General features: G+C 41.9%; 1 protein-coding gene across 1 annotated transcript in view; it reads left to right on the forward strand.

Annotated features, from left to right (window-relative positions):
• CACHD1 (cache domain containing 1) overlaps window positions 1–24,729 on the forward strand; it is a 120,562-nt gene extending 95,833 nt beyond the window's left edge. Inside the window, exons 12-27 of the mRNA XM_068953434.1 lie at window positions 1,034–1,151; window positions 2,935–3,103; window positions 5,989–6,131; window positions 6,829–7,010; window positions 8,728–8,838; window positions 12,545–12,667; window positions 13,854–13,953; window positions 14,077–14,193; window positions 15,591–15,751; window positions 16,515–16,601; window positions 16,824–16,940; window positions 17,758–17,909; window positions 18,256–18,417; window positions 19,404–19,481; window positions 20,452–20,553; window positions 23,025–24,729. Of these exons, the coding sequence (XP_068809535.1) occupies window positions 1,034–1,151; window positions 2,935–3,103; window positions 5,989–6,131; window positions 6,829–7,010; window positions 8,728–8,838; window positions 12,545–12,667; window positions 13,854–13,953; window positions 14,077–14,193; window positions 15,591–15,751; window positions 16,515–16,601; window positions 16,824–16,940; window positions 17,758–17,909; window positions 18,256–18,417; window positions 19,404–19,481; window positions 20,452–20,553; window positions 23,025–23,263 (2,161 nt within the window). The 3' untranslated portion in view covers window positions 23,264–24,729. The remainder of the gene's footprint in view (window positions 1–1,033; window positions 1,152–2,934; window positions 3,104–5,988; window positions 6,132–6,828; window positions 7,011–8,727; window positions 8,839–12,544; window positions 12,668–13,853; window positions 13,954–14,076; window positions 14,194–15,590; window positions 15,752–16,514; window positions 16,602–16,823; window positions 16,941–17,757; window positions 17,910–18,255; window positions 18,418–19,403; window positions 19,482–20,451; window positions 20,554–23,024) is intronic.
• The last annotated feature ends 412 nt before the right edge of the window (window positions 24,730–25,141 follow it).

Genomic DNA, 25,141 nt, shown 5'->3' on the forward strand with positions numbered 1-25,141 from the left:
CTTCCACCTGTCCACCTCTTTTTTCATTGTTTTTGGTTGAATCTGGATTTATTTTCTAAGCTTGCCATCCATAGTGCCCTCATTTAAAATAAAAGTAGCGCTTAGAGTCCTTTCATTTTCAAGGTCCTTTACCAGGCCTTTTCTCCACATGTCCTCTCTCAGGCTGGTAAGTTATCCTGATACTTTGATCAGAGATAGAGAAGTGCGGGGAATACTGCTCAAAACCTGTGAAAAAGTCAGAATCGGAGCAAGGATACTGTTGTCTGGCTAACTAGCTCAGTTCTCTTTTAAGCGTGCAGTTTAGATACTGCATATAATTGCTTTTTCTAGAAAAGGTTATGCTTGGAGGACTTCTAAACGGGACCGTAATCCATATTATTGACGCTCTCTACGTCTTGCATGTACTTCCTTTCCCTTCTTTCCCACTGTCTCACGTGAGCTTTGAAGAAATTATACTTTAGTTTCCAACATTGCAACTCTCACACGTAACTCCCTGCTCGAGAACTGGCACAGCGTTAAAGTAAACAAGAGCCCTTGTCTTCAAGCATGAATTTCAACACTTCTGATCTGAAAGCAGTATTAGAGTAGGCAAAGATATAATGTGATATGCATGAACAGTTCTGCAAATTTTAAACCTTACTAATATTAGGTCTAATTTCAAGTCTGCCTATTCTTTCTTATTCTGAATTTAAATTGATAGTAACTGAGTACCATTCCAGTATTAATACTGTGTCAGGAAACGATGAGCTATGATCATGTGCTGTATGAATCTACAGAGTAGAAAATTTTAAGGCTTAAGTTATTTCTTTTTTTCTTTTTTCTTTTTTTTTCAGTTGAAAAAGATAGATTTGACTTAAAATATGCTGGTGCACAAACGCATTTTCAGCAAATTGGAGCAATCTTTTCACTAAAGACGGATAACAATTAACCCTTTCATCCTTATGATAGTTTTATGAAAGTGTAGCAGATGAGTTCTATTTAAGAGCTTTCTCAGTGTTTAATAAAATGCAGGATGTTATTTTTGCCCATATAGCATCCCCCTGGGCAGTCAGATCATCACAGTCCCTGTGAACTCCTCACTGTCTTGGCACGTAAACAAACTGAGAGAAGTTGGAAAAGAAGCCTACAATGTCAGCTATGCCTGGAAAATGGTAAGTACTTAAAATGAAGCTGTTGCATGGTAGCATAGAGTAACTTAAAATTTTAAAGAGTATATTAATATATTGAATATATGAAGTATTGCTAACATTGAAGTATGAGAGGTTTGAGTTATACAGGAACGGCATGAATGCTTTTATTAGGTGAAGAACCAATGAAATTATAGTTGCAGGCTTGTTACCATGTGATCTTCAGAGACATGTCTGTATGGACATGCGTATGCTCTCTCTTCACGAGTGTTCTCTTAAAGGCAGGCATTCATTTCATTATGTAAGACATATATATTGTGCAGTCATAGTGATTATAGCCATGTCTTCCCAATGGAAGAAAATCTATACTGCTCTGTATGTCAAACTGCAAGCCAGGTGATGCATAAATATCTACCTGAAACCAAGTTCAAGAACAGTGCTGAGGCAGTGTTTAGTATTAAGTAATTCTTTTATGGTTGTTACTATGTTTTGGGCAGCGTAGTGTGATCCGTTAACGTAATTGGGTAAATGTCAACTTCTTGTTCTCCTACCTTGTTTAGGACGTACTAGATAAAAGGACTGTATCAGTAGCCGTTAATGATATTTGCTGTAATTTAAGAGTTTTCTTATAAACATTAGTTATATAAAACTTTGCCTTATTGAAACTGAGTAAGATGTGTATCTAACAGGCTATGTTACCTGTTATAAGAGCTATTTCTTTTTCTCCTTACCAATAACAGAAATAAGAGAGGTTCTAGCAGCTGTCTTCCTTCAGTTTAGTTTGTGAACACATCTGGACATCAGTCTTGACCCAGGGATTAAAATGGGAATCTAAAACTAAATGTAAGCCAGGCAGCTTTTGCTGATGCTAGAAATAATTGGCAACTTCTTTGTGGCAACAAACTTAGTAGGGTGCTTGTGGATCATTTCACAGTATTAACTTAAAAATCCAATCTAAAAGATTATACTGAGCAGTCTTAAAAGATTAAATCTGTCATTGTGTAATAGCAGTTCACACAGGAGGGTGCCTGAAGCTAATTTTTTAATCGTGAATGCTACGTTAGATATCAGACACCCTTAGAGAGCAGCTGGGCAACTCAAAAGTTTCGCTAGTGCAATATATTTCAGGATACTTAGAAAATACACTAACCAGCAAAGCACGTGACACATCCAATACACAATTAAGAGTGGTAAAGATAAAATCTTAACTCTTGACAGTTAATTTGTCAGTGTTCTTCACGTGGGAACGTCAGTGCGTTCTTTCATCAGCTGTGAACCTGCAGCCTCTTCCCTATTAACGATGCTTCAAAAAGCGTCCGTGAAACAGCATGAGAAACTGTGACCAGCTGAGCAACAAAATTAAGCTCTTAATATATTTTTTTTAATGAAAAATAAATATTTTTTGGGGCATAGACTTTGGAAAAGTATTTTTTGCACAACTTAGTGGCTTCAGTATGTACAGGATAATTTACTTCAGTCTGAAATGTGGCTGTGTGGGACTGAGTCACTGTAATCAGACCGTTGAAGACTAAGGTCTCTATCTTGCATGGAGACCAATGTGGTCTGAATGTTTTATCTACCTAGTTCTCCTTTCTGTTTGCTGCAGAATCGAATCCTTATTAGATGCTTGGAAAGGGAGTTGTCTGTTTTCAGGGTGGGAACTGTGACCCTGGAGAGTATGGCTAGGTGGGATGCCACCTTCCCGAACAGGATGACATGATTCAGGAAAAGAGAATAAGGGCTAAGCAGAAAACAAATGCTATAAAACCTCATTTTTGTTTGTTTGATGATTTGATGTGTTTTTCAGGTCCAAGACACATCCTTTATTCTGTGTGTTGTGGTGATACAGCCAGAAATACCTGTTAAACAGCTTAAGAATCTCAACACCGTCCCCAGTAGCAAGCTCCTGTATCATCGCCTGGATCTGCTGGGCCAGCCTAATGCCTGTCTGCACTTCAAGCAGCTGGCAACCTTAGGTAAAGCCTTCCTGCACTTAATTTGTACCCTGTGCGTGTTTCTGTAGAGTGTGGCAGGAGGAAGAGCTCTTCCCACAAAACGCTGGAATTACTCTCCTCTTGAGAAGCTTTTTTTCCAAGGCATGTTTTCCAATTAGCGTTACGTTCGTGCAGCTCTGCTTGATCGTAGCTAACCTGCTCAGCCCTTCCTCTGGTGAGCGCTTACGTGGTGAGCGCAACGGCACTGCTCATTTGGTTAAGGGAGAACTGCCCCGAGTGAACCTTGCTCAATCTAGTTCCCAGAAAATGGGGTGGGGAGAGATGTCACACCTCGCGTAAAACTTTGTTCTCTTCTCTTGGCTGTAAAGCAGCTTATTGGCAAATAACTTGAGTGTGGTGAAGTTCCTGCCGGTCACGCGGGACTGCTGCTCTGCTGACTTTGGATTTATGCAGATTTTTCACTGCCATAAGTATTTAATACCTTCAATACGCTTGGAGTCAGAAGTTAACGTCTTTTGGGGGAAACTCGGAATTTTAACGTTCTCTGAGTTCTTGTAGCGTGAAGTTTCCAGACCTTCTGTACCCGCATAAGGATTCTCAGGTCACTGACACGTTTCAGGAAAAGATGTGCTTCTGCTGTTGATGGGTTAAACTGATTCTGTTCCACCACACTAATTTCAGTGGTTGCTCAGACATTTTGGAAAGAGGGAGAGTCAACATGTCAGTAGAAGCTTTGTTGTCTGGAAAGGATAGGGAATTTCGAAAATCTTTTAAGAAATATAATATATCCTAAGAATATAGAATGTTTTTTAAATAAGCATCACAAGTTGTAAATTTTCACAATAAGTATTAAAAGTAAGGTTCTCTCTAAAATTTGTGCTACCTTACAGAAAAGTTCTGAATTAACTGTTTTTGTTTGTGGCAAGGTTTGAAGGTCTTGTGGCAGATTACAGAATAGTGATATTTTCTTGCTATATTGCAGTGCTGCAAATAGCTGAGTGATATTAGACGGGAGGAGTTGTGGAAGAACTTGACAGACCTAGAGAAACTGCTTTGCCAATTGTTTAAAACACAGAATGTTTTCCTTTTTTTTTAAGGTGGTGCCTAGTTTTGGTTGTCTTATATCCAAAAATACAAGATATAAATGGTAAATTTCCCAAAAACTCAGTACTAAGCTGGCAAGTGGAAAAACTTCATGCAAGGGAAAATACAGTCAGACTATGTGGTCTGCGAAGCAGATGAAGGACTACAATAGAAGTTTATAAGTGATGACTGCAGTGCATATGGTTACAGGATGTATAGTGATGTGTTGTAGAGGAATATGAATAAAGGGAGACCACTTCACTTAGTCTGCAATTTTTTTCTCTGGAGACCATTGCATCCTGAGAAATCTGGTTCCCTTGATCAAATATTCAGAAAAAGGCATTCTTCTCAGCCTTCAGCCCTGCATCACCATCATGGATTTTTTTTTTTAATTTTTTTTTTTTTTTAAAGAAAATCCTCTCAGGTGTTGCAGTGTCTGCACAATAAAAGTTTACTTTCTAGTCTGTCCTGAAAGTTGCCTCGGACAGCTACATACTTACTAATAAGTTCCTCTTTTGCTCTTGTAATACTCCGTGTGTTAATTGTTTGGCGCTCCAAGCTGCTCTTCTGTGTTTTCCTCTGCCTTATCCAGCCTAGACCTAGATCATTAATTTCTGCTTTATGACAAAACCCTCTTTTCTTAGAGAAACCACGTTCTGTGGTCTTTCAGAAAATGAGCATTCAGAAACTGTTCAGACTTTGAGAGCAATGGCACTAAAATCTGCCTAACAGCATATAGAGATCAGAATAAATGGAGTAACTTTCTTGCTTCTGTATGTTGAAACAGGAAAGGTTGTTCATGGACAGTTAGCATGTTCCGCTGGGTTGAGAGCTGGCTTGGAAATTTGGATTTTGTGGTATTATTTCTGCTCTCCACTGCCCTGCGTGAGAGTTGAATTCACTTAGCTGTTTTGTGTGCCTAAGCTTATGATGCTACATTATCCTCCCCGCTTTTAGCCTATTTTATGCAGCATTTTTGGACTTGTGGGTGCAGGTATTTAATACTGGGTTGTGCTTTCCCTGGGGCCAGATCCGACTGTTATGTTCCTGCAGCACCCACAGTGCCTTTCCCACTGGGGATACTTCCATCTTTGAGTCTCTTCAGTGGTCCCCCTTTCTTCCATACACTGTTTTTCCCCTCGCAGCTTTATTCTTGTTATGTTATGATGCTATTAGTTACACCACTGATGCCAGCCTTAGTTTTCCCAATATGGGCTTCCCTTTCCATGTATTTTACACTTTCATGGCTAAAATCCCATTTAGCTGTTTCTGGATTCTCATTAAGATCTCCTCTCCAGTCTACACATAACAGCTAAGCAGATGTCAGATGTAGAGAGCCACTTCTGATCTTCCTTTTGCCTTGCTTGAATTAAGATTATCACCAGAAACCAAAAAATATGTTGGCTACTTAACAGAAAGTAGCATAGCCAGATGGTCCGCCAAAGCTATGCCTAGAGGACTGTGAAATGGGTACTTCATCGTAGACTGTGTATCCTGCGTTGTAGGAGTGCGCGTGAAAAGTAAGTTTGGAAGGTGACTCGGGTTGCGGGCTGTGCTGATGAGTGTTCCTGTTTGGGATGGTTGTCCTCACGCTTCCTCACCCTCGTGCACAGTCCGTTTACAGCCTGCAACGTCCCATGCTGACGTATGGGAGAGCAGAGAAGCGGGCGCCAAGAGTTGGGAGTGCATCTCTGCAGGTCCTTCCACTGGTCACGCTCCAATGTGGAACACCATGTTGGAGACCCATTCATGGTAGGAGTGGGTTTACTGTACAATACGTGCAGTTCATTGTCCTTAATTTTCTAATATTTTGTTCTTTTCAGAAAGCCCTACAGTAATGCTCTCTGCAGGCAGTTTTTCTTCTCCTTATGAACATCTCAGTCAACCCGAGACTAAGCGGATGGTGGAGCATTACACCGCCTACCTCAGTGACAACACTCGGCTGATCGCTAATCCTGGCCTTAAGGTGTGCTGTCCGTGCTGCCGCTTGTCTGTCCCTTCCTTCCGCCTGTCCCACGCCTTTGGGTTGGCCTCCTGGATGGTGAGGTGCTAGTGGTAGGAGCACAGTACCTGAATCGCTTCTCTCCTGCTGCTGATGGTGTTACGGAGCTGCAGCGACGGTTTAGTGTGGTACTACCTTGCGTGGAAAGGAGCCCTCTCCCCTCCTTGTCCGGGCAGACGTGGAGTTAGGATAATGGGCTTCAAGGCTGGCAGGGAAACAGAGGGGAAGAGCTGAGAGAGGAGAGAGAGACCTCCTCCTGCAGCAGGGAGAGAATAAAAAAAAAAAAAAAAAAAGTTGCAGTGGCAACTGTTAAAATGAATGCTAGAAAAATTAAAGCGGTAAGGAATTCTTAGTGGGAAATATCCTGGTGCTTTTAGGCTTAGAAATGAGAAAGTTCTCCTTGGGGTTCAAGTGGAGTGATATCTACCTGAACTAAAAAAGCAAATGCTCAAAGCTGCAGAGCTAATGACAGCGATACTTCATTATAATCAGCTTTTTCCCTGCTTGGAATGTGCGAGGTCTGTCTGGTGTGAGAAGATTTTAAACAAGTAATTGAGTTTAGATGATCTCCGATAGGTCTTTAGGAAACCCCGCAAGCAGCTTATTATCTTTTCATGCGCGCCTTGAAGGGACCCCTGCCAGCTCTGCCTTTGTTTTGCAGTTCTCTGTCCGAAACGAAGTGATGGCGACCAGTCACGTCACGGATGAATGGATGACACAGATGGAAATGAGTAGCCTCAACAGCTACATTGTGCGCCGGTACATAGCAACCCCCAACGGGGTGCTCCGCATCTACCCCGGCTCCCTCATGGACAAAGCCTTCGATCCCACCCGGAGACAATGGTGAGTTGCAGGGTCCCATTATCAAAGCTTCGGATTATCTTAAGGAAAATATTTAATATTGATTTCATAGAAAACCTGTTTATTGAGGCCGGCCCAAAGCCGTTATCTCAGTGTTTTCACAATGGGTAAAATGCTTCATGCTTAAATACAGCTAGCTAAAGCCTTTATTGGCTCTAATTTCAGCCTTTTTATTTTAAGTGATAGTTTCTGCTTCATATGCCTCCTATAGCAGATGGGAATATAAATATTCAGAAAAGGAGCAGTACTGATCTTGTCATTCCTTTTTCATCCTTTAGGGATTAGCTGATTTGGCTCTCAGTAATGTTTTCAGCTCCTTGTGGCACTTTTAGTCATTAATATTTTAATGTGTTTTTTTGTTTTTATTTTGGGTTGGTTTTTTTTTTGGTTTTGTTTACAGTGGATTTCCTCACTAATTCAAAATAGGAATTTGCTGGCTTGACTGTGCGCTATTAATTATGCACTAGCGTCTGATTTAGGAAAATATTTGTATAGGTTACAAACGAGCGCCTGAGACACGAGAGCACCCTTGAGTGTGTTTTGACAGGCGCTTCGTTAAAAACGGACGAGCCAGGTGCTGCGACGCCGTGGCTGCGAGCAGCCCAGTGGAAGGCTGCAGTGCCTACGCAAACTTCAGATCCCAGCCCTTACAAGGCTCTGAACTGCTTGGGGCATTGGGCAGCATGTAGCTCTCCTGACCCGTGTTTCCCCTGAAAAATATTTACCGTAGTTTTTGGTTACTGTTTCTGCAGGTTTCTTCCTTTTTGGTTGTTGTTTGTTTTTGCTGACAGATAAGATGATGGAATTGTGCTCTTTTTTTGTGGCAAGGTAAATGGGGTGTATTCATGTTGTGAATGAGCTGAATATACTTTTGCAATCCCACGTGTCCGTTTTTAAAAGCTCCCATATTGTTTTTCTTTTTTTTTTTTTGTTTTTACTTTCACACTTTACTGATTTCTTTATGAGATAGTGACTTGTTTTATATATAAAGCCAAACAGCAGTGTTTTGGAAAGAACATGCAAGCAAGAGTAAGACTAGCAATAAAGTACAAGTCAGGTAAGCTACTTGCACGACACAGTGCAAACTTGCCAGTATGTGTACTGGGGGTAAAAAACAGAGTAATAGCCTTTTCATGCAGAAAAGTGATTTTAACAATTAGAATGTTTTATGCGTTCTCCTATTGTAGTAGGAAGGTATTTGACTGGATTGTGGCATATTCATGTTGACACGTACTTTTCAAAGAAATTGTAGTTTGTAATTATTTTCTGACATCTTTCTAAATTTTCGTGTGTCAGTTTTGTTTATGAGACATACTTTCCCCTGCGTTTGCCATGTAATGATTTTGATTGTGCTTGCTTTGAGAGCTTGAGTCTCATCTGGCACCAAGCCGTACGTTCTTCGGGGGGAAAAAATGAGTAAAATGGCTTTATACATAACTTACCCTGAAGTGAATTGAGCTATTTTAATATGGTTGTATGTACTGAGAAACGATTTGTTGAACTAGTCTGTTTTAGTTCTGGGTCTTAATTATGCTTGGGTACTTGTTTAATTTTAAATCCATGAACGAAAACATTAATTCAGTAGCACATTCACCTTGTGCAGAATTCAGTGTTTGTCTGTGTTTCTGGAAAATCAAGCACGTTGCCTTAAAGTTTGAAGTAACCAGTCCTCACTAATGTTTCTTTTGGCCTCCCTTAGGTACTTGCACGCGGTGGCTAATCCAGGCCTGATTACGTTCACTGGTCCCTACCTGGATGTTGGAGGGGCTGGCTATGTTGTTACCATCAGTCACACGGTCCATTCTTCCAGGTAACTTGTGGTTTGAGATTTGGGTCAAGCAAGAATACTCTTAATTCTCTTTTAGAGAGATTTGCTTTGGGTAGGGCAGAAATACGCTGGGTGATCCTTACGTGTCCAAGAACTGAAAACCAAAGCTGTTTTTTAAGAGTGTTTTTGATGAACTGGAATATAACCTTGTGTGGATGCAGTGGAAATAGTATACTGAAGCCATGGTGTATGAATAGGTTTATATTCTGTAGCTTTATTAACATTTTAATAATAACAGTGTGTAGAAGAAAAGATTGATTGGCTGAGAACGTGCTCCTAGGCGAACATGAGACAAGGTTTTGTGTATCCAAGATGAGGATGTAGGAGGGGGAGAAGGGAGCTCTTTCGTATGGCAGTTTTGGATGTGTTCCCTCTCTGCTGGTAGCCAAGTAGACTGATCTACTTTTTCATCAAGACAGCTAATCTCTAAATTTCCTGCAGTTTGCTGAGGTTAACTCACACGTAGGAGCTGTATGTACCAGAGTGATGTTTGGAAGGGAGCGAGAGGTGAAAAGAAATCCGCCTCCCTGCAAACAAAGCTCAGTCCACGCGACTGTTTTAACTAAAGAGCCGTCCATACTCCAGGAGATGCTGAGGGCCTCTAGCCTGGGCTATTTAAATTTAGCACTTAGGAGTTTTGTGCAGGGCTTTCACGAGTAAAACGAACGTGAGGAGAAGCCTGTAAACCTTGGCCTGTACTTACAAGGTTGCAGAAAACAGTGAAAACACCGGTCCTTGCTTTTGGGATCAAAACACTACATACAGCTAAAGAAATATTGTACTATATCAGAAGTAGTGTTTAATTAGTCTTCTATGATTAAAAAAAAAAAGGGGGGGGAGGGGGGGATATTCTGAAGTATTTTCTTTAAAGTTGATAGTGTTAGTGTTTTCTTTATTCTGAACAGAGTTAATATAACCGCCATGAGAAGTGCAGTCTCTCTCTTATGAAAATTTTCCCGAGTACTGAAATGATCCTTTCCTAAAAGACCAGACAATTTTTGTTTCAACGCTCTTCTGGACAGGCGTCCAGCTGAAAGCTGAGAGCCCCCTGGTTTGAGATTTGCAACGCTGAAGATGCTCGTGAGCTGCATGCCACTTGGAAGATTTAGTACTAAATCTTCCTATTATAAACACTGCAAAGTTTCAGAAGTATTAGTTCCTCGTTCTTTATTTGGAGTCTGTTCCAAGGTTTTCACTGAGCAGGTGGCTTCTGTACACACTCCATTTAATATCTCACCAGTAAGAAGGTAACTTTTAACTTGGCGCTAGTAAACAGATCACCGTGAGTCCAGCAGAGTTTAGTCCACTGCTCTTCTACTCTTCTCCAGCGACACCTTGGCTTTGTTTGCGTTTTCCCACCGCACAACATCTGTTTATCTTTTTTGGCAGGAGAATCAGTCAGGCGTACTGTCTGTGGTTTTTCACAGGGAAATTTGCTTAAGAAAATATGCCCTTTTCTAAGAAGAGAAGCGTAATTAATGAAAACTCTGATTTCTGTCTAGTAAGAGATGGTTCAGTTCACTTTTACAACTGCTGGCCTGGGTTACTAGAGCGTGATTAAAGAGCAGCTAAACAAAGTTAGGCAGATGGGAATATGATTCCTAGGTACATATGACCTCTAAAGATTATAGTCACATGCAGTTATAGTCTCCAAACAGTTCTTAGTTTAAAGGAAAAAAAAAAAGGCAGAAGACAGTAGAGTTAATATACTTCCATTAGAAACTATTGCGTGGGTTTAAATTACAACATTAGTTTATCTGGAACTGAAACTTATCTCTTTTTTCCATTTTTAAGTAAGTCTTTTCTTTTTCTTCTGGCAGTTGGGAATAGAGTATTCATGCACCAGATTATTTAATGCAGCTTCCTTCAGCAAGCCAGGAGGAATTAATTCTTGAAAACGAAGTTAAAATGTTCCTCGTGTTCCTAATAGCTTTTTGGCTGTTGGAACAGAGCGGTCGCTTCAGAATATCGTAGCTTGCTGCCTTGTCCCACGTAGTTAGATGTGGCTGTGCTGTTTCACTGTCATCCCTTTACCCCATTCATTCTCCCTGAATTTGGTAAAATTAAAAATGAATTAGATTTTTAAAATATGATTTTTTTTTTAAAATTAAAACAATTTTTTTTTTAAACGTGGGAAGAGGCCTTCCCAGGGCGTCTCGGTGAGCAGGCGCTCCTGTCGCGCGGAGCACTCTGCCGAGGAGCCGCTCCTGCGCCTGCCCCATTTTGCACGGGTTTAGGGTTAGCCCCAGACGCCTCTGTCGCTGAGCGCAAACGCCCGCCTTGGTCCGCAGGTTAGAGTTGCCTGCCTCTTCGCCGTTGCTCTTTAAAAGGAAACAAACTTTTCAGTACAGTAAGCCGAGTTGGTTGCCGGTAGCCTCTGCGTTGGGTAGTCCGGCTGTGCCGTTCGGTTATCTCCTTTTTCTAAACTTCTTTTTTTTATACTCCTATCCTCAGAGATTAAATTACTTAGAATAATAAATTTTAAAAAGGAGCAAGTCAAATGCATCTCTTATCATCCCCGTAAGGCCCGCACAGGCGCAAAACAGCGTGCCGTGCGGTCTGAGGCCGAGGGGACGTTTCGTGCCCCTCAGGGGGAGAGGCACGCAGAGTGACCGGGAGTTGTTTTCCTCTGTGCTCCTGTTTTTACGCACCAGTTCAAGCATATAGCACGAGCAGACTTTCCCTAGGGACTGCGCTTCACAGCGGCTTTCGCTGCTGCTGCTCCCAAGCATCCGGAGAAACTTCTGACTGTGCTGCTTCGGGGATTTGCCCCCCCGAAGTGTTCAGCGCGGTTCCAGGTGACGGTGCCCAAATGCAGGGTAGCTGCCCGGCGCGGGGCAGCCTCCTACCGAGGTCTGTGCTTTTTGCCAGCTGACTAAAATTTGTAGGCTCGATCCTACACCTAGGAGGAGTTCTCTTATCTGCAGATGAGCTCACTTTTGGGGGAGAGGGAATGCAGAAGATATTAACGACCAAGTGGAAAGTGGTGCCTTCTCCTAGCGTTTGCATCCTATGCCGATACTTCTGTTCCAGGGAAAAGACTAAGCGTTAGTTATGACCAGTGGGAAGTAACTTCTCGCTGTGTGAGAGCAGATTACGCTTGGAAGATCTGAACTATAATGGTAGTACAGGCACGGGCCTTGGATTAGAAGTAAAAACGCATGTGTTTGTCTCTCCGAACAACAAAATAACCCATTAGCAAACTGAGATTCAGCAAAATCTCTGTAGCAGCTTAGTATTCGCTTCTCAGCTGTCGGGGGTGAGCAAGAGCAGCTACGCAAAGTGCTGAAAACCTGAAGCCACCGAGTCCCGTAAAGGCTGCGGGGATTCAGGTCGCTGCAGCTTTGTCCCTCTGCGGGAAGCTGCCGCCGCCCTGTAGCTGGTACCGGGGCCCAGGGGAGCTGGAGCCCGGGTTTATGTATGTGCATGGGGAATTCTTAATCCTAATTTATATCGATAAGTATTAAATGGAAAATAAGTGCTGGTTGAATCTACATCGTCTCACTGGAAACTCTTCAGTTTAAGAAACCAAGCGTTGTTCCATCCAGAACAGTGAAAACTAGATAAACTAGATCCTTTAGCATGTAGGTATGGATTTGAGCTGATCATTTACGTGCCGGGGAGCCTAGTCCCTTTTATTAAGTAGGGAATTGAGTAATTTTTTTTGCGTTTTTTTTCCCCTTTGCAGTGCGCAGATGTCTTCAGGACATTCTGTGGCAGTGATGGGCATCGATTTTACCCTGAGATACTTCTACAAAGTTCTCATGGACCTGCTACCGGTTTGTAACCAAGATGGAGGAAACAAAATTAGGTAAGCCTTTTCTTTGAAGTAATACAGATCTTCAGCCTTTTTTTTATTTTTATTTTTGTGTTTGTTTTGTTTTTCCTCTCTGACCAGATGAGGTCACATGAGGGTGAAAAAAAGACTTGTCGTTTTAGTAGATATGCAGTAACTTGCTAACATGGTTTTGGTGGTGTTGTTGCTTGTTTGTTTTTTAAACCTTAAATTTAGGAAGGGAAGTGGTTTTCTGCCATTCTGCCATTTCTTTTCTTGTTTGAGTTTTCAGGTTTTTGTTTGATCTCGTGTAAAAGGTGTGTCCGGGTTTTTGGCCTGGAGTTTTTTGAATCAGGAATGTCAGGCACGTTGTTAAATGCTCTGTTAGACCATACATAGGAGCCAGAGCTAATGCTTATAGCCTTTGCTAGACTGCATTCAGGTACTGAGATCTATTCTACTGGTTTGGCAGGCTTCTTTTTTTTTTTCCTTTTTTAATTATGTATCTCCATAAAGCTTTTTTACTTGCAATTATTCTGGAGTGCTGATTATCAGCACATGAACCCAAAGCAGAGGCATCTTAAAATACGTTATGGAACCGAACATTACAGATTAACAGCACACTGTTTCCTAGGTGAGGCTCCTGGGGCACAGATATGATATAATATCCCTGAGATCACACAGGAAACTAAAGAAGAGCTGGAAAGGGGAGAGGAAAGGTTGGGAAAGCTGAGAATTAGATAGAGGTGATTTGTCATCCCTCAGTTAAAATTGAATTCAAGGCTGCTTCTAAAGCAGGAGGTCATTAAATGAGAGTGTGAAATCTCTATTTAATTAGTAATAGGATAGATTAATAAACTGTTAAGCCTTTTGAAGTTCATTACGCTTTTATATTTTATTTCTGGCTCTTCTCAGATCAGGCTTGACAATATACCGATTGGCCTTTCTTTTTGTTTAAGCCAGTTCCGTTTTCACGTTTTTGATCGTCTGTCCAGGCTTGCTGTAACAGTAACAGGTTTAAAAGCTTCAGGGAAATACTGATATATTCTTTAAATACATTTTCCAGTGAACGTGCTTAATACTCATGTTTGTTTTTTTTTAATTAAATTGAAGCCTTTAAAAATTCTTACTCCAGGTGTAAGGATCATATTTTATTTGATCAAATTTCTCTAAAACCCAAGGAAGACTAATCAGAGACTGCACACTTTTTGTTGTGGGGCAGGTGCTTTATTATGGAAGACAGAGGGTATCTCGTGGCACACCCAACCCTCATCGATCCCAAAGGACATGCGCCAGTAGAGCAGCAGCACATTACGCACAAGGTTTGGCTCCTTTTTCTATGGTTTAGTCCTACCTTTTTTAATTTCTGAAGTAGTAAGGAATATAGACAAGTTGTTGTTTGTGCATGTTTTAAAAGGCATAAAATGCTGCGCTTCTCACTTTAGGAGCCTTTGGTAGCAAATGACATTCTGAACCACCCCAACTTTGTCAAGAAAAACCTCTGCAACAGCTTCAGTGACAGAACAGTTCAGCGGTTTTATAAATTTAACACCAGCTTAGTGGTAAGTGTGTGTGTTTTCTATTTTGCTTTTGAATGTGCTTTGGTTAGGTTGGGTTTCTTTTGGTGGGAACACAAACCCTTGCCAGGATCAGCAGAAATGACACGAAGGCCAACCTTTTGTGTAGGTTGGCCTCTGTTTGCCCTCTGCAAACATGAGATCAGTAATCTGGACTGCGCACATTGTGCTTGTATGAGGAGTCAGCTGGCGTACAAGGAGGGTGCAGATGTGAGAACTGGCCAACTGCGGTTGATATCTGCAAAGTCTAGTCCAGGAACACAAAAACGAGAGATGTTCTCTAGCATTAGGTGAGAAGTTTCCACTAATAGTTGGAATTTTTTGCATTGCGTCCAGCCACCTGCCACCTCGTTTCCAGCTCTGACTTGTGTCGTATCCTCCTGAGATACGGACAGTAAAGGCCTTTAGTAATTTTTAACTAGGTGGTCAAGCAGATGCGTTTACTGAGAAAACATACATGAGCATTCAGAGTATAATTTGTCGAACTGTAGCCTTCAGAAGATTTGGCTGCGTGGTGGTCATGTACGAGCTTCCTCTTGTTCCCAGCCTTGCTTGGAGATCTGAACCAAAAAAGGCCGTCATCTCTTACTGTGTCACGGATGCTGATTGCAGTGCCATAGATTCACTGTTAAAAGAGCACTGTAAAATCATGCGAAAGATCCAGGCTCTGTGGAAGCAGCCGTTCTTTAAATAATCCTTTTCAATTATTACTGGGAGGAGAAGGTAGGAAATTGAGTGTCAGAGTTATTTGAAAGTTATGTCAGGATGCACTGATTTATGTCAGATAGATTTGAACATTTTCCCCACGCTTGAAATGCAAAATAGGAAAGTATACGACTATAAAGGAAATTGTATAGGACAGAGCAAAAACTTAAGATTGTGTCATGCAAATCAGAATCAGGAATGAGTTTGCCTACCAAATAGATCGCAGCTGTGGAATACTGTGGCGTGTTTTTATAGTACGTACGCCAGGAAGTTTTCAGCAAGTTTTGGTGGTGCCTCCCAGTCAGAAGGGAGCCTCCTTGGGAAGGGTACAGCTGGCTGGCACGGCACGGCAGGGTGGGGTGAGCAACGCTTTCGAATGACACGTAACCCACTCGCAGCAGCGTGTTAGACTAGACCCTGCTGCCTCATGTCATAATGTTTACAAGCTAAGCATGTTTTTTCTGTCTTTAACGAAGCCTTTTCACCCAATAGTAATTTGGAAGATAGGGAAAACTCAACAGTTGGAACAATTTTACAAGGCTCGTATCTGAAAAGAAGGCCCTGTGATGGGTTTGTGTTCCCTCAGCTCTGCAGGTCCCCTTGGGAGGGGGAAGGACCGCAGCTCCCCGGAAAAGGGCTTTCTTGCTACCTTGTTGATGCGACTTGTTTTTCCTTAGGGGGACCTGACCAACCTTGTGCATGGCAGTCACTGTTCCAAATACCGGCTGACGCGAATCCCGGGCACCAACGCCTTTGTGGGAATTGTCAATGAAACCTGCGACTCCCTTGCCTTCTGCGCCTGCAGCATGGTGGACAGGCTCTGCCTCAATTGCCACAGGTGAGCAGGAGATGGGAAACGCACGGGCTGCTACTGGCATGGGCTGCTGCTCTCTTGGTTCAAAGTACATAAAAACCCATTTATTTTGTAAGCTTAATAAAAATGCATAGTACAGAACTGAAGTGAGAAAAAAGTAATTGCTTTACCGATGCTGTTCCTAAGGGGCCTGATGGTTTATAATGCCTTTTAATCCTTGGCCATACTGTTAATGTGTTAGGATAAGACTCAGGGTAGTTTCTTCTTGATGTTTTCATATGCTTTCTAAGGATCGTATTAAAGACCATGACCAACGTCATCCCTCAGAGAGGGAATAATCTGTGGATCAGGCCCTTTGCTCTGGCATATTAATACCTACTGTTTTATGTGGTTTAACATGGGTTTCCATGGAAGGGGCCCTCTGATTGCATGAGGTTTTGACTGTATCAGCATCATTGTATGTTTGTTGCACTGGAAAGGAGCCCTGTGTCTAGGTGGGAGTCTGTAGTAAGACTTGTCTGGGGGTGGTTGTCTGCTTTTTAGATTTAGCAAGGTGGCTACTGTGTCGTAGCCACGAGGCTGGATCCGAGAGTCTCCGTTAAAGTATTGTCCTGGCTCTCAGGGCTGGATAGGAGCAGTCCCTTCCCCTGAGGAGAAGTGGTGGTACTGAACGCCTTTCTCCTTGGTGAACCACCAATATGCAACTGTCCTGTGGAGTTAGTGATATGAATATAATGTGTGATGCTTATGCTTTTTTTGCCTTTTTTTTTTCCCCTTGCTGCTCAAGAATGGAGCAAAATGAATGTGAGTGCCCTTGTGAGTGCCCTCTAGAGGTAAACGAATGTACTGGCAACCTTACTAATGCAGAAAGCAGGTGAGAACAAAAGCTCTGTTTAACGGCTAACTGATGTGTGACAGAACTGACAAAATGGGTTGTTCATGCTAACGTATAGCTGATACAGGAGGATACGTTTTACAGTACTTTTTTAAACATAATTAAGCAGCTGATTTGTAATAGGTAATTTCTGGGGGGAGTGCTTGTGCTTTGACTACTTACTTCTTGTAACCCAGGGTTTTATTTTGTGCCCCAATATAGGAATCCTAGTTGTGAAGTTCATCAGGAGCCAATGACTTTCACAGCAATTGATCCTAGCCTACAGGATGCTCTGCCACAGTGTATTAATACTCAGTGCAATCAGAGAACAGAGAGCGGGTAAAGTGGAGTTTTCCATCCCTGAAAATAGACTGTCTTCTTGAAATAATTAGGAATGTTGTTTCTTTAAATTAAGATAGCTGCTCTTTATGCAGTTTAAAAAAGAAAAAAAGGGAAAAAATCTGCTGCCAGACTGAGCTATTATAACACCCACCAGTGATGCTGCAGTGCAGAAATATAAGACCTCAGTATTCCCACTTGAGTCATATAACACCAGTAATAGCAAACAAATGGCTTTCCCGTCACACTCTGTGACTATATGAGAGCCAACGGTTGTGCAAGTGGAAGAACAGATTTGCTGTTGAAAAAGACTGTCCTTTTAGCAAAAGGGAAGTGTTTGTCTACCTCCTGGGGAATATGTGGACCAGAAAGTTCACACAAACCAGAGAATACTTCCATGGTGGTGAGCTTGGAGCGCGCTAGAGGTTTGATAGTTTCCTGGCGGTTTCTAGTTTCCTGCTTCTCTGTTCTCCTGCTGGCACTCCACAGAGCAGCTTGATGGCTTCTCTATTTTTTGCCAGCTATGAGTGGTCTCTGGGAACTGGAGATTGTGAGAATATGCTGTGCTCTGACTAGAATTCCCAAATCCTTGCCTCCGTCTCCTTCCCGAGGATTGCAGAAAAGGGCTGGGGCCTTACTCAGACCTCACCCTCCTGAGAAAGTCTTGTCGCAGTTACAAGTAGGAAGTTCTCCCTTTGCTCAGTCTGAGCAATGAGGGGGAAAAAGCAAAACGAAACAAACAGGCTTGGAAGATGCTTGCTCAAGATGCAGCTGGACTTGAAAGTAAATGTTTTCTGGTTTTGTTTTTAATATTCAGGGATTGCTTTGGGGTGTTGGACTGTGAGTGGTGCATGGTCGACAGTGATGGAAAGACCCACCTGGATAAGTCCTATTGCGCCCCTCAGAAAGAATGCTTTGGTGGCATCGTGGGAGCAAAGAGCCCGTATGTGGATGACTTGGGAGCAATAGGTAACTCTGGCTTTCTAAACAATGTCAGGGTGTGCTTCAAGTGGCATGTTTAACTTTTATGCTAGCCGTGAATTAGCCTAAAATAGTACATCAAGTAGTAAAGGAATGGCATCAGGCCTGTTGCGGGTATTATATTTTTTGAAAGTTTTCACGTGTAGCCCAGCGTATCTTGCGTATTCCTATCCTTAAGATGTACTGCTCGCTCTGAATTTCTGTTTGAAGCGTGCTTTCCTGTGTGTACACATTTATGCACCTAGAAAGCCTTCTCTGGTCTTTAGAGATGTTGATTTAAGCTTTTCTGCAGAGCGTTTGTTTTTTTTCCTTTGTTTTGTCCCTTTTGATTTAGGAGATGAGGTAATCACTCTGAACATGATAAAAAGTGCACCAGTTGGACCAGTGGCTGGAGGCATTATGGGCTGCATTATGGTGCTCGTCCTGGCAGTATATGCATATCGCCACCAGATACATCGGAGGAGTCACCAGCACATGTCACCTTTGGCTGCACAGGGTGAGCTGATAACTCTTGAGAGAGAAATAGCACTTGAGAATGTAAAGAAGAAAAAGGGCGGATACTTCACACGTATTTCCATCTGGTGTCAGAAATCTTCCCTTGGGTTTGTTTCTCTCCCCTCAATGCCTTACCCTATTTTATTTTCCATTTCCAGCCTTCATAAAAGCAAGGTCTCATCCTGCATGCCTGTGTATTACCGCCCTCTTCTGGGTACTGTCAGACCTGCTGCCACTTAACAAAACGTGCACAAAAAACTTGAAAACATTTCCCATTTGGAAGCTGAAGCTTTTTCTAGAGCTAAAGTGATCAGCCCAGCTTTACAGTTTTCTGGGCCTTGTGATAGATAGCACAGTGGTCATATCTGTTTCTTGCTGCACAGCATTGGTGGTGGTGTTAATGTTTTCACACCCCTTCTGCTTGGGCTGTTTTGGCTGTGTCTTTTTTACTTATGTTCCCACTTCTGTTCCCTGTGATGCTCATGTTCGTGGGATATCTATACATATAAATCAAAAAAGGAAAAGAGAGCAAAATCCTTTCCTTTATGGCTACTAGAGCAGGGTACAGAAGCCTTTCTGGAGGCAAGGTGCCGTTATAAGGATATGATGAGAGGCTGTTTTTGTAACAAAGCCGTTCAAGCCTGAGACACAAGACTGTGTTTAGGAGAAAGGTTTGCAGGTGAGAAGAGTGATCAGTCCTAATTACCTTTATATTTGATTATCCTGCCTTTATTTTGAATCAGTTCACTGGCTTTAAAGCTTTTCTCTGCTGTAAAGCCTGTTCCTTTCAAGGATATGGCGTGTATCATTTTTGTAGTATTCCTAGTCTCATCTGTCTCGGACACAGAGCGAACCAAGCTCCAACCATGTCTCTTCACGCAGTAATGCAAAGTGCTTCCACTGTATTACCAGGGTGTCAGCCGTTAGTAAGTTGATCCAAAATTTTTCTCTTAACAGTTGCATTTTTCTGTTTGTAATGGTGTGTAGAAATGTCAGTGCGTATGTCGAACCTGGAAAATGATAGGGACGAGAGAGATGACGACAGCCATGAAGACAGAGGAATCAGTAAGTAACAAATCACTTTTCTGTAAAAAGTGCTAGTTTGAGAGTAAATGAGCTGTTTGTTTTCTTATATGCTAGAACAAAAATGTGAGGAAATCTTGTGCTCATTAGCAGTAGAAAACGACTGGGCAGTGTTTTAACTTAAATTGTAATTTAGGGTGCACCTTCAGTCTCACGCTGAAACATTACCTTTTTTGCTTAAAGGACTCTCAATTACGTGTGGAGGAAATGTATCTCTTATGCCACCCTCTCCCCCCTCTCCATGAGCGGTCTCAGAAATTGCTCTGAGGCAGTGCTGAAAATTGCATTTGTGCCCGTAACAGGGGATGGAAAGCTTCTCCCTTGTTCAGCCTTGCAAAGGAGAGCAGAGTCTGGCATGTCAGTTGAACGAGTGTGTCATGACTGATTAATGTGAGATGGTAGTTCTTCTCTACCATTCAGCAAAAATGGCACTTTGTATATGATGCTGCTGTACTGTAGGAGGAGCCAGCGTACCTAAAATCTGGGAGAGCTCCAAAGTCAGATCAGACCCCTATCTCTCGTCTCTAACTAAATGGGATTAAATCAAGCCCCGGATCTGAAACTGTGCCAACATGTAAAGACTGAAAAACAAGCACGTCTGAGTTTTTGTGGCCTGCATCCACTGCTTCCACAAGTGCTTTTGAGTTTCAGCCTTCGTGGGCGTCCAGTGCCTCCTTAGTTTCTTTAGCGTTAGTACAGTAATTCTCTAACTTCTGTTGATCTAAGCAGATGAGGTAAATGAGTTTGTTTATCTTGATCTATTCCACGTTTAAATACCGTCTCTCTGCTCCTGCCCCTCCTTCTGTGGTTCGACAGTCTTGCTGCTTAAAAGAAGCAGCGTTTGAGAAGAATGAGCTCACAGCCCTATTCCCCTGTGACTGAATTGTCCCACTGATTCAACTCAGTGAAAGCGCTTTCTTTAAAACCAGCTCTGTTTCCGTGTCTCTCCCAGTTAGCAACACGCGGTTTATAGCAGCGGTCATAGAGCGGCATGCCCATAGCCCCGAACGCAGACGCCGGTACTGGGGGCGCTCAGGAACCGAGAGCGACCACGGTAAGACCTCGAATTGCTGCCCTGAGCCCTGGTTAATGATTGCGGTTGTTCAGTTTCCTTCAGATGTCTGGCACGCCGCAGATAAGGTTGCCAAAAAAACAAAGCAAAACCTTTGCTCCTTATTGCTTCACAGTTAAACAGTTTTGACACCTTTCAGCAGATGATACTATCCAGGGAGGGAGCTGGTTTTGTAAGAGCGGTACTGTAACACCAGCTTGGGGCCTGGCTCTCCGTATCTGATTGTTGGGTTTTGTTAGCTTGGTTGGGGGGCTGGGATTCAGACCGACAGAAACATTACTACGTTTACTGGACTCTTTTTCCACAGCCAAGCGAAATAATTGATTTAAATGTTCAGTCGAGATAATGGACTTCTCATACTTAACCAGAGAAAGCAAATTCTTCACAGTCAAGTCAGCATGTCTGCTGCTCTTTTCTTAGATGTGACGTGCCCAATTTTTTATAAAAAATAACCATTCTAGCAATATGTGCTGGACGCCTGCATTCGCTGAGCTAAAGTAAGCATGGATTAGAGGTCAATGAGTCAGAGGCTTCCTTGGCTTTTCTGTTGCACGTCCAGTCAGTACCACCACAGAGGACATATTATGTCACCTTTTAAGCAAATAAAGTAAACAAACGGTCAACACAATCAGTGTAGGTGAATAGCAATGAAGAGTATTAAACTATGCATGTTTTTCTCTCTCCCTCCCTCCCCTTCCCTCCCTCCCCCATTTTAACCCTTTTCAGGATTCAGGGAATTTTGATTTCTCTCTTGCCCTGAGACTAGGTAGCCTTAAACCTTGAGAGCAGTTAGGGTGTCATGCTGTTGACTCATGAGGAGGGCTTGCTGTAAGTTAAGAGGAGGCTGGACAAGGCAGGCGGCCACGGGCGTCAGCTCCAGCTGCGTGTCTGGGTGGCTCTGTATCTTACAACAGACCTGCTCTATTATTAAGACTATTATTATTAAGGTTGCACTAGTGCAATTGCTCAGGGACAGAAAACCTCAAGATCAAAGCCTTTAAACCTGAATGGGCAGATGTCCGAACGAGGCACAATCTTGATCCAGGAGGAATTATCCTAGATTTGGGGACAGATGACCTGTAATGAGGCAGATGGGCTAAGATAATGCTACTTTTGCTCTGTTTCTTGTAGTCCTAACAAATCCTCACCATCTTTCTTGTCAGCATGTCAGGGTTACGAGGGTAACTGTCCACTCTCTTCCTAAATGTACGCTTCTATTTTCAGTTTGTATGATTTTCTCTCCTTCAAAGGGCTATCCAGTTTTTTTTCCTGGTTCCTTCCTGCCAACTAGAAACAAGGGCCAAGGCCTTGGAAAGTGAGAACCACCTTTGGGTATTTAGCCTGATACTTATAACACGCCTGTTTGAGGTGTCTCAAGCTGAAAACCCAACAAACTGAGATGCTCAGAAGCACTAGTGTTTTTTCAACTTTTGGCCAAAGTCTTCTGAGAAGGCATGTTGGCTTAGTTAATGCAAAGTCTTTTTCTCCCTCTAGAATTTTGTTTGCATTTTTGCATTTGGAAGTATTGAGGCGTGGTTTTGTTTAAAACAGTGCAAACTGGACCTGACCAGTGGTAAATGTGAATCTCATAGTAACTGCTAATGGAAGCATGGTCTTGTCTTGCAACAGTTAGCTAACTTTCTATTGACATTCTTTCGTTAAAACATCCCAGTGAATGTAATATCTCGTTATTTGTATAGATGCCTAATTTTTTTTTTTAACTTCTTGGACCCCAGGAATAGATACCTTAGAGGAATGAGAGCCTCAAATTAATGATGCTATGGGTACATGTGTAGCTGGAGAAGCCCGTATTTGGCTTAATGGGCCTGTGTAAAACATTTCCACATGGATTCGATACATTTAGTTTTATGGAAAGTTCCCCAGTATTAAAAGCATATGCTTGTTTTTTGAAAATAGACCCAAATTGCGTTCTTTTCCATTTAAAAACATGATATTATGCTAATATATAATATGAAAAGATGGTTTGAAGAATTTTTGCTACTTACAGAGTAGCTGGTGATCCTTACTAGCAAAGTTGTAGTTTGATATGAATAGAGGTAGTGGACCCCCCCGCCCCCCTAATTTCTTGTCCATTTGTAAAATCCAAGTAATTTCTTAAAAGATACCACCCCCAAAAAATTTCTGCCGCCTTCTCTTTTTAAAATCAGTGCTAACAATTCTTCCATAGCAAACTGTTGCGTGCAGAATTGGTTTTGCTGTTTGGTATACTACAGACCCGTAGGCTCCCCAAGACAGTGGCAGGAAAAGGGCATCTGTTTCAAAAATCCGGGGGATTTTTTTTTCCTTTTCTCTTAATTAAAGCAGCTACTTGTTTGTTCTCTGTAAAGAACAGACTACCTCTGATTGCCTGCCGGTTGGGGCAGCGAGCACTGTGGAATATTGACCTTTTCGTCTTGCTCTTAATTCTCAATCTGGTGGTTTTTATTTTCTAGGCTACAGCACTATGAGTCCTCAGGAAGACAGTGAAAATCCTCCCTGCAATAATGACCCGTTATCAGCTGGTGTGGATGTCGGAAACCACGACGAAGACTTAGACCTGGATACCCCCCCTCAGACAGCCGCGCTGTTGAGTCACAAGTTTCACCACTATCGGTTGCACCACCCAACTCTTCACCACAGCCACCATTTACAGGCTGCAGTCACGGTACACACTGTGGATGCAGAGTGCTAATGCACGACGGCAAAAGAAACATAACGAGCGAACAATGATCCGTGCAGCAATGGGCAGCTTTGTTTTGTGCTTTTTACCAGGAATGGTTTAACTAACTTCCTGAGTAAACTGTTAGGCATAAAAGCTTTACATTTTCATAAATGTAAGGTTGGCTCTGGAATGGAAGGGAAATGTGCATGACGAATGGACCTGCCATAACATTTAATAAAACGGAGCAGGAGGCATGTTAGACCTCCAAAAACAGGGATACAAGTTTATACAGCAGCTGAAACTCTGGAAGCCCTGTTACGCTGAGCCAAGAGAAGGGAGAGAGAGAGAGAGAGAGAGAGCGTGCTCAAAAGAGCCAGAAATGATTTGGTTTCCTTAACTGGAAGAGCAGAAATCTGTGCAGCTGAAGACTAAAAAGGTGCCAGACAGAAGCGGGGGGGAAGCTGTTGGTTTTTCTGCCGTTTGTTTTGTCTGTAGAAAGTTCACTGCTCCGACAATTGCTGTATGGAAGCTGGGACAATGCATCTCAAGATTTTTAAGTAAAGGATTATTTTTCTACTATTTATTGAACTTGAAACTTGGGGGGGGAGGGAGGGGAGAAAACATGTTAGCAGTGCTCAACGACTACCACATATGTTCTGTGATGGTGAAGTGGTTCTTCTGAGGAAGATGTCTGTTTCTGATTAGCTATATTCATCCACTGCCCCGCTCTACAAAAAGGGAAAATGAAGAAATCATCTCTAACGTGTTTACATTATGAATGCCGCCTTTTCCACAATTGTTTTCTGTAGATTTTACAACTTGATTTTTATTGCAGTATTTTCTTCCTGTTTTCAGAAAAGAAGTCCTGTACTTTGCTACGAAAATTCTGATAATTCTGCCCATATCTCTCCCCATCTTCACCTCTTTGATCATCCTTAAAAGCTCTTCAGGTTTCCTTTGTGGAAGTAACAGAGAATTTATTTAGCGTTAGTTATCCAAGAATTCCAAATGAAATCTGTGCCATTTTTCTGTTTCTTTAGGACACTATCAAGATCAGAAGTAGGGATAAGCCAGTGTTCTGTAAAACTCGAGTTACTGTGGAAGGTATCTTTCTGAAATCATAAGCTGCTGCTGTTTGTCTGGAATTTAACATTGCTTGGAAACTGAAACAAAGGTTAATCAAGTCTGTCTGTCTACAACACAGGGCATCATAATTATAAATTAGTTTTAAATCACAGTGTTGTATTTTTAGATTCACATTTTGTGATTACAATGATATAAAACATTCACTGTGCATATGATAAACATCCATTTATATGTAGGTTTTTTAAAAATCACTTGTTTTAATATGGTACTTAATACTGTATTATGTAAAAAAAAAAAAAATTGGTTCTTAAACAGTACGGTAAAGTAACTATATGTGTGATATCAGGATACCCCTTTATACTATGTATAAAATTAAAATCTCTAGTGAAATAAACTGTATATAAAGTATAGTTCTGTGGATAACTTTAGATTGAAATTGTTTCACTTAATTTTTTTGGCTGAGTGCTACAAAAAATATATATGAAACACTTGATGCTCTTATCAACAGTCTTGAAAGATCTCATCTTTATACATTGCAGTATTTACGTGTGTTTCAAAGTTTTTTTTTTTTTTTTTTTTAAGCTTGTTGGTCATTACTTGGGAAATGAACATTTCTGGAAATGGTCAGCCACTCTGTAGACTCACCAAAGCCAATCATTCATTTTTTTTCTTATATGCTAGTTTGAAAGCTAGCTGGTTGCATTGGATTTGTCATGTTCTATGTTTTTGTGTAGAAGTGGGCTGTGGAGTTTTCTTGCTGACCAGACAGCTGTAGAAATCTAATAAGCAGAGATCTGTGTTCTCAAAGGGCTGTTTCTGATC

Source organism: Struthio camelus, chromosome 8, assembly GCF_040807025.1.
Source record: "Struthio camelus isolate bStrCam1 chromosome 8, bStrCam1.hap1, whole genome shotgun sequence".
In the NCBI taxonomy this organism is placed as follows: domain Eukaryota; kingdom Metazoa; phylum Chordata; class Aves; order Struthioniformes; family Struthionidae; genus Struthio; species Struthio camelus.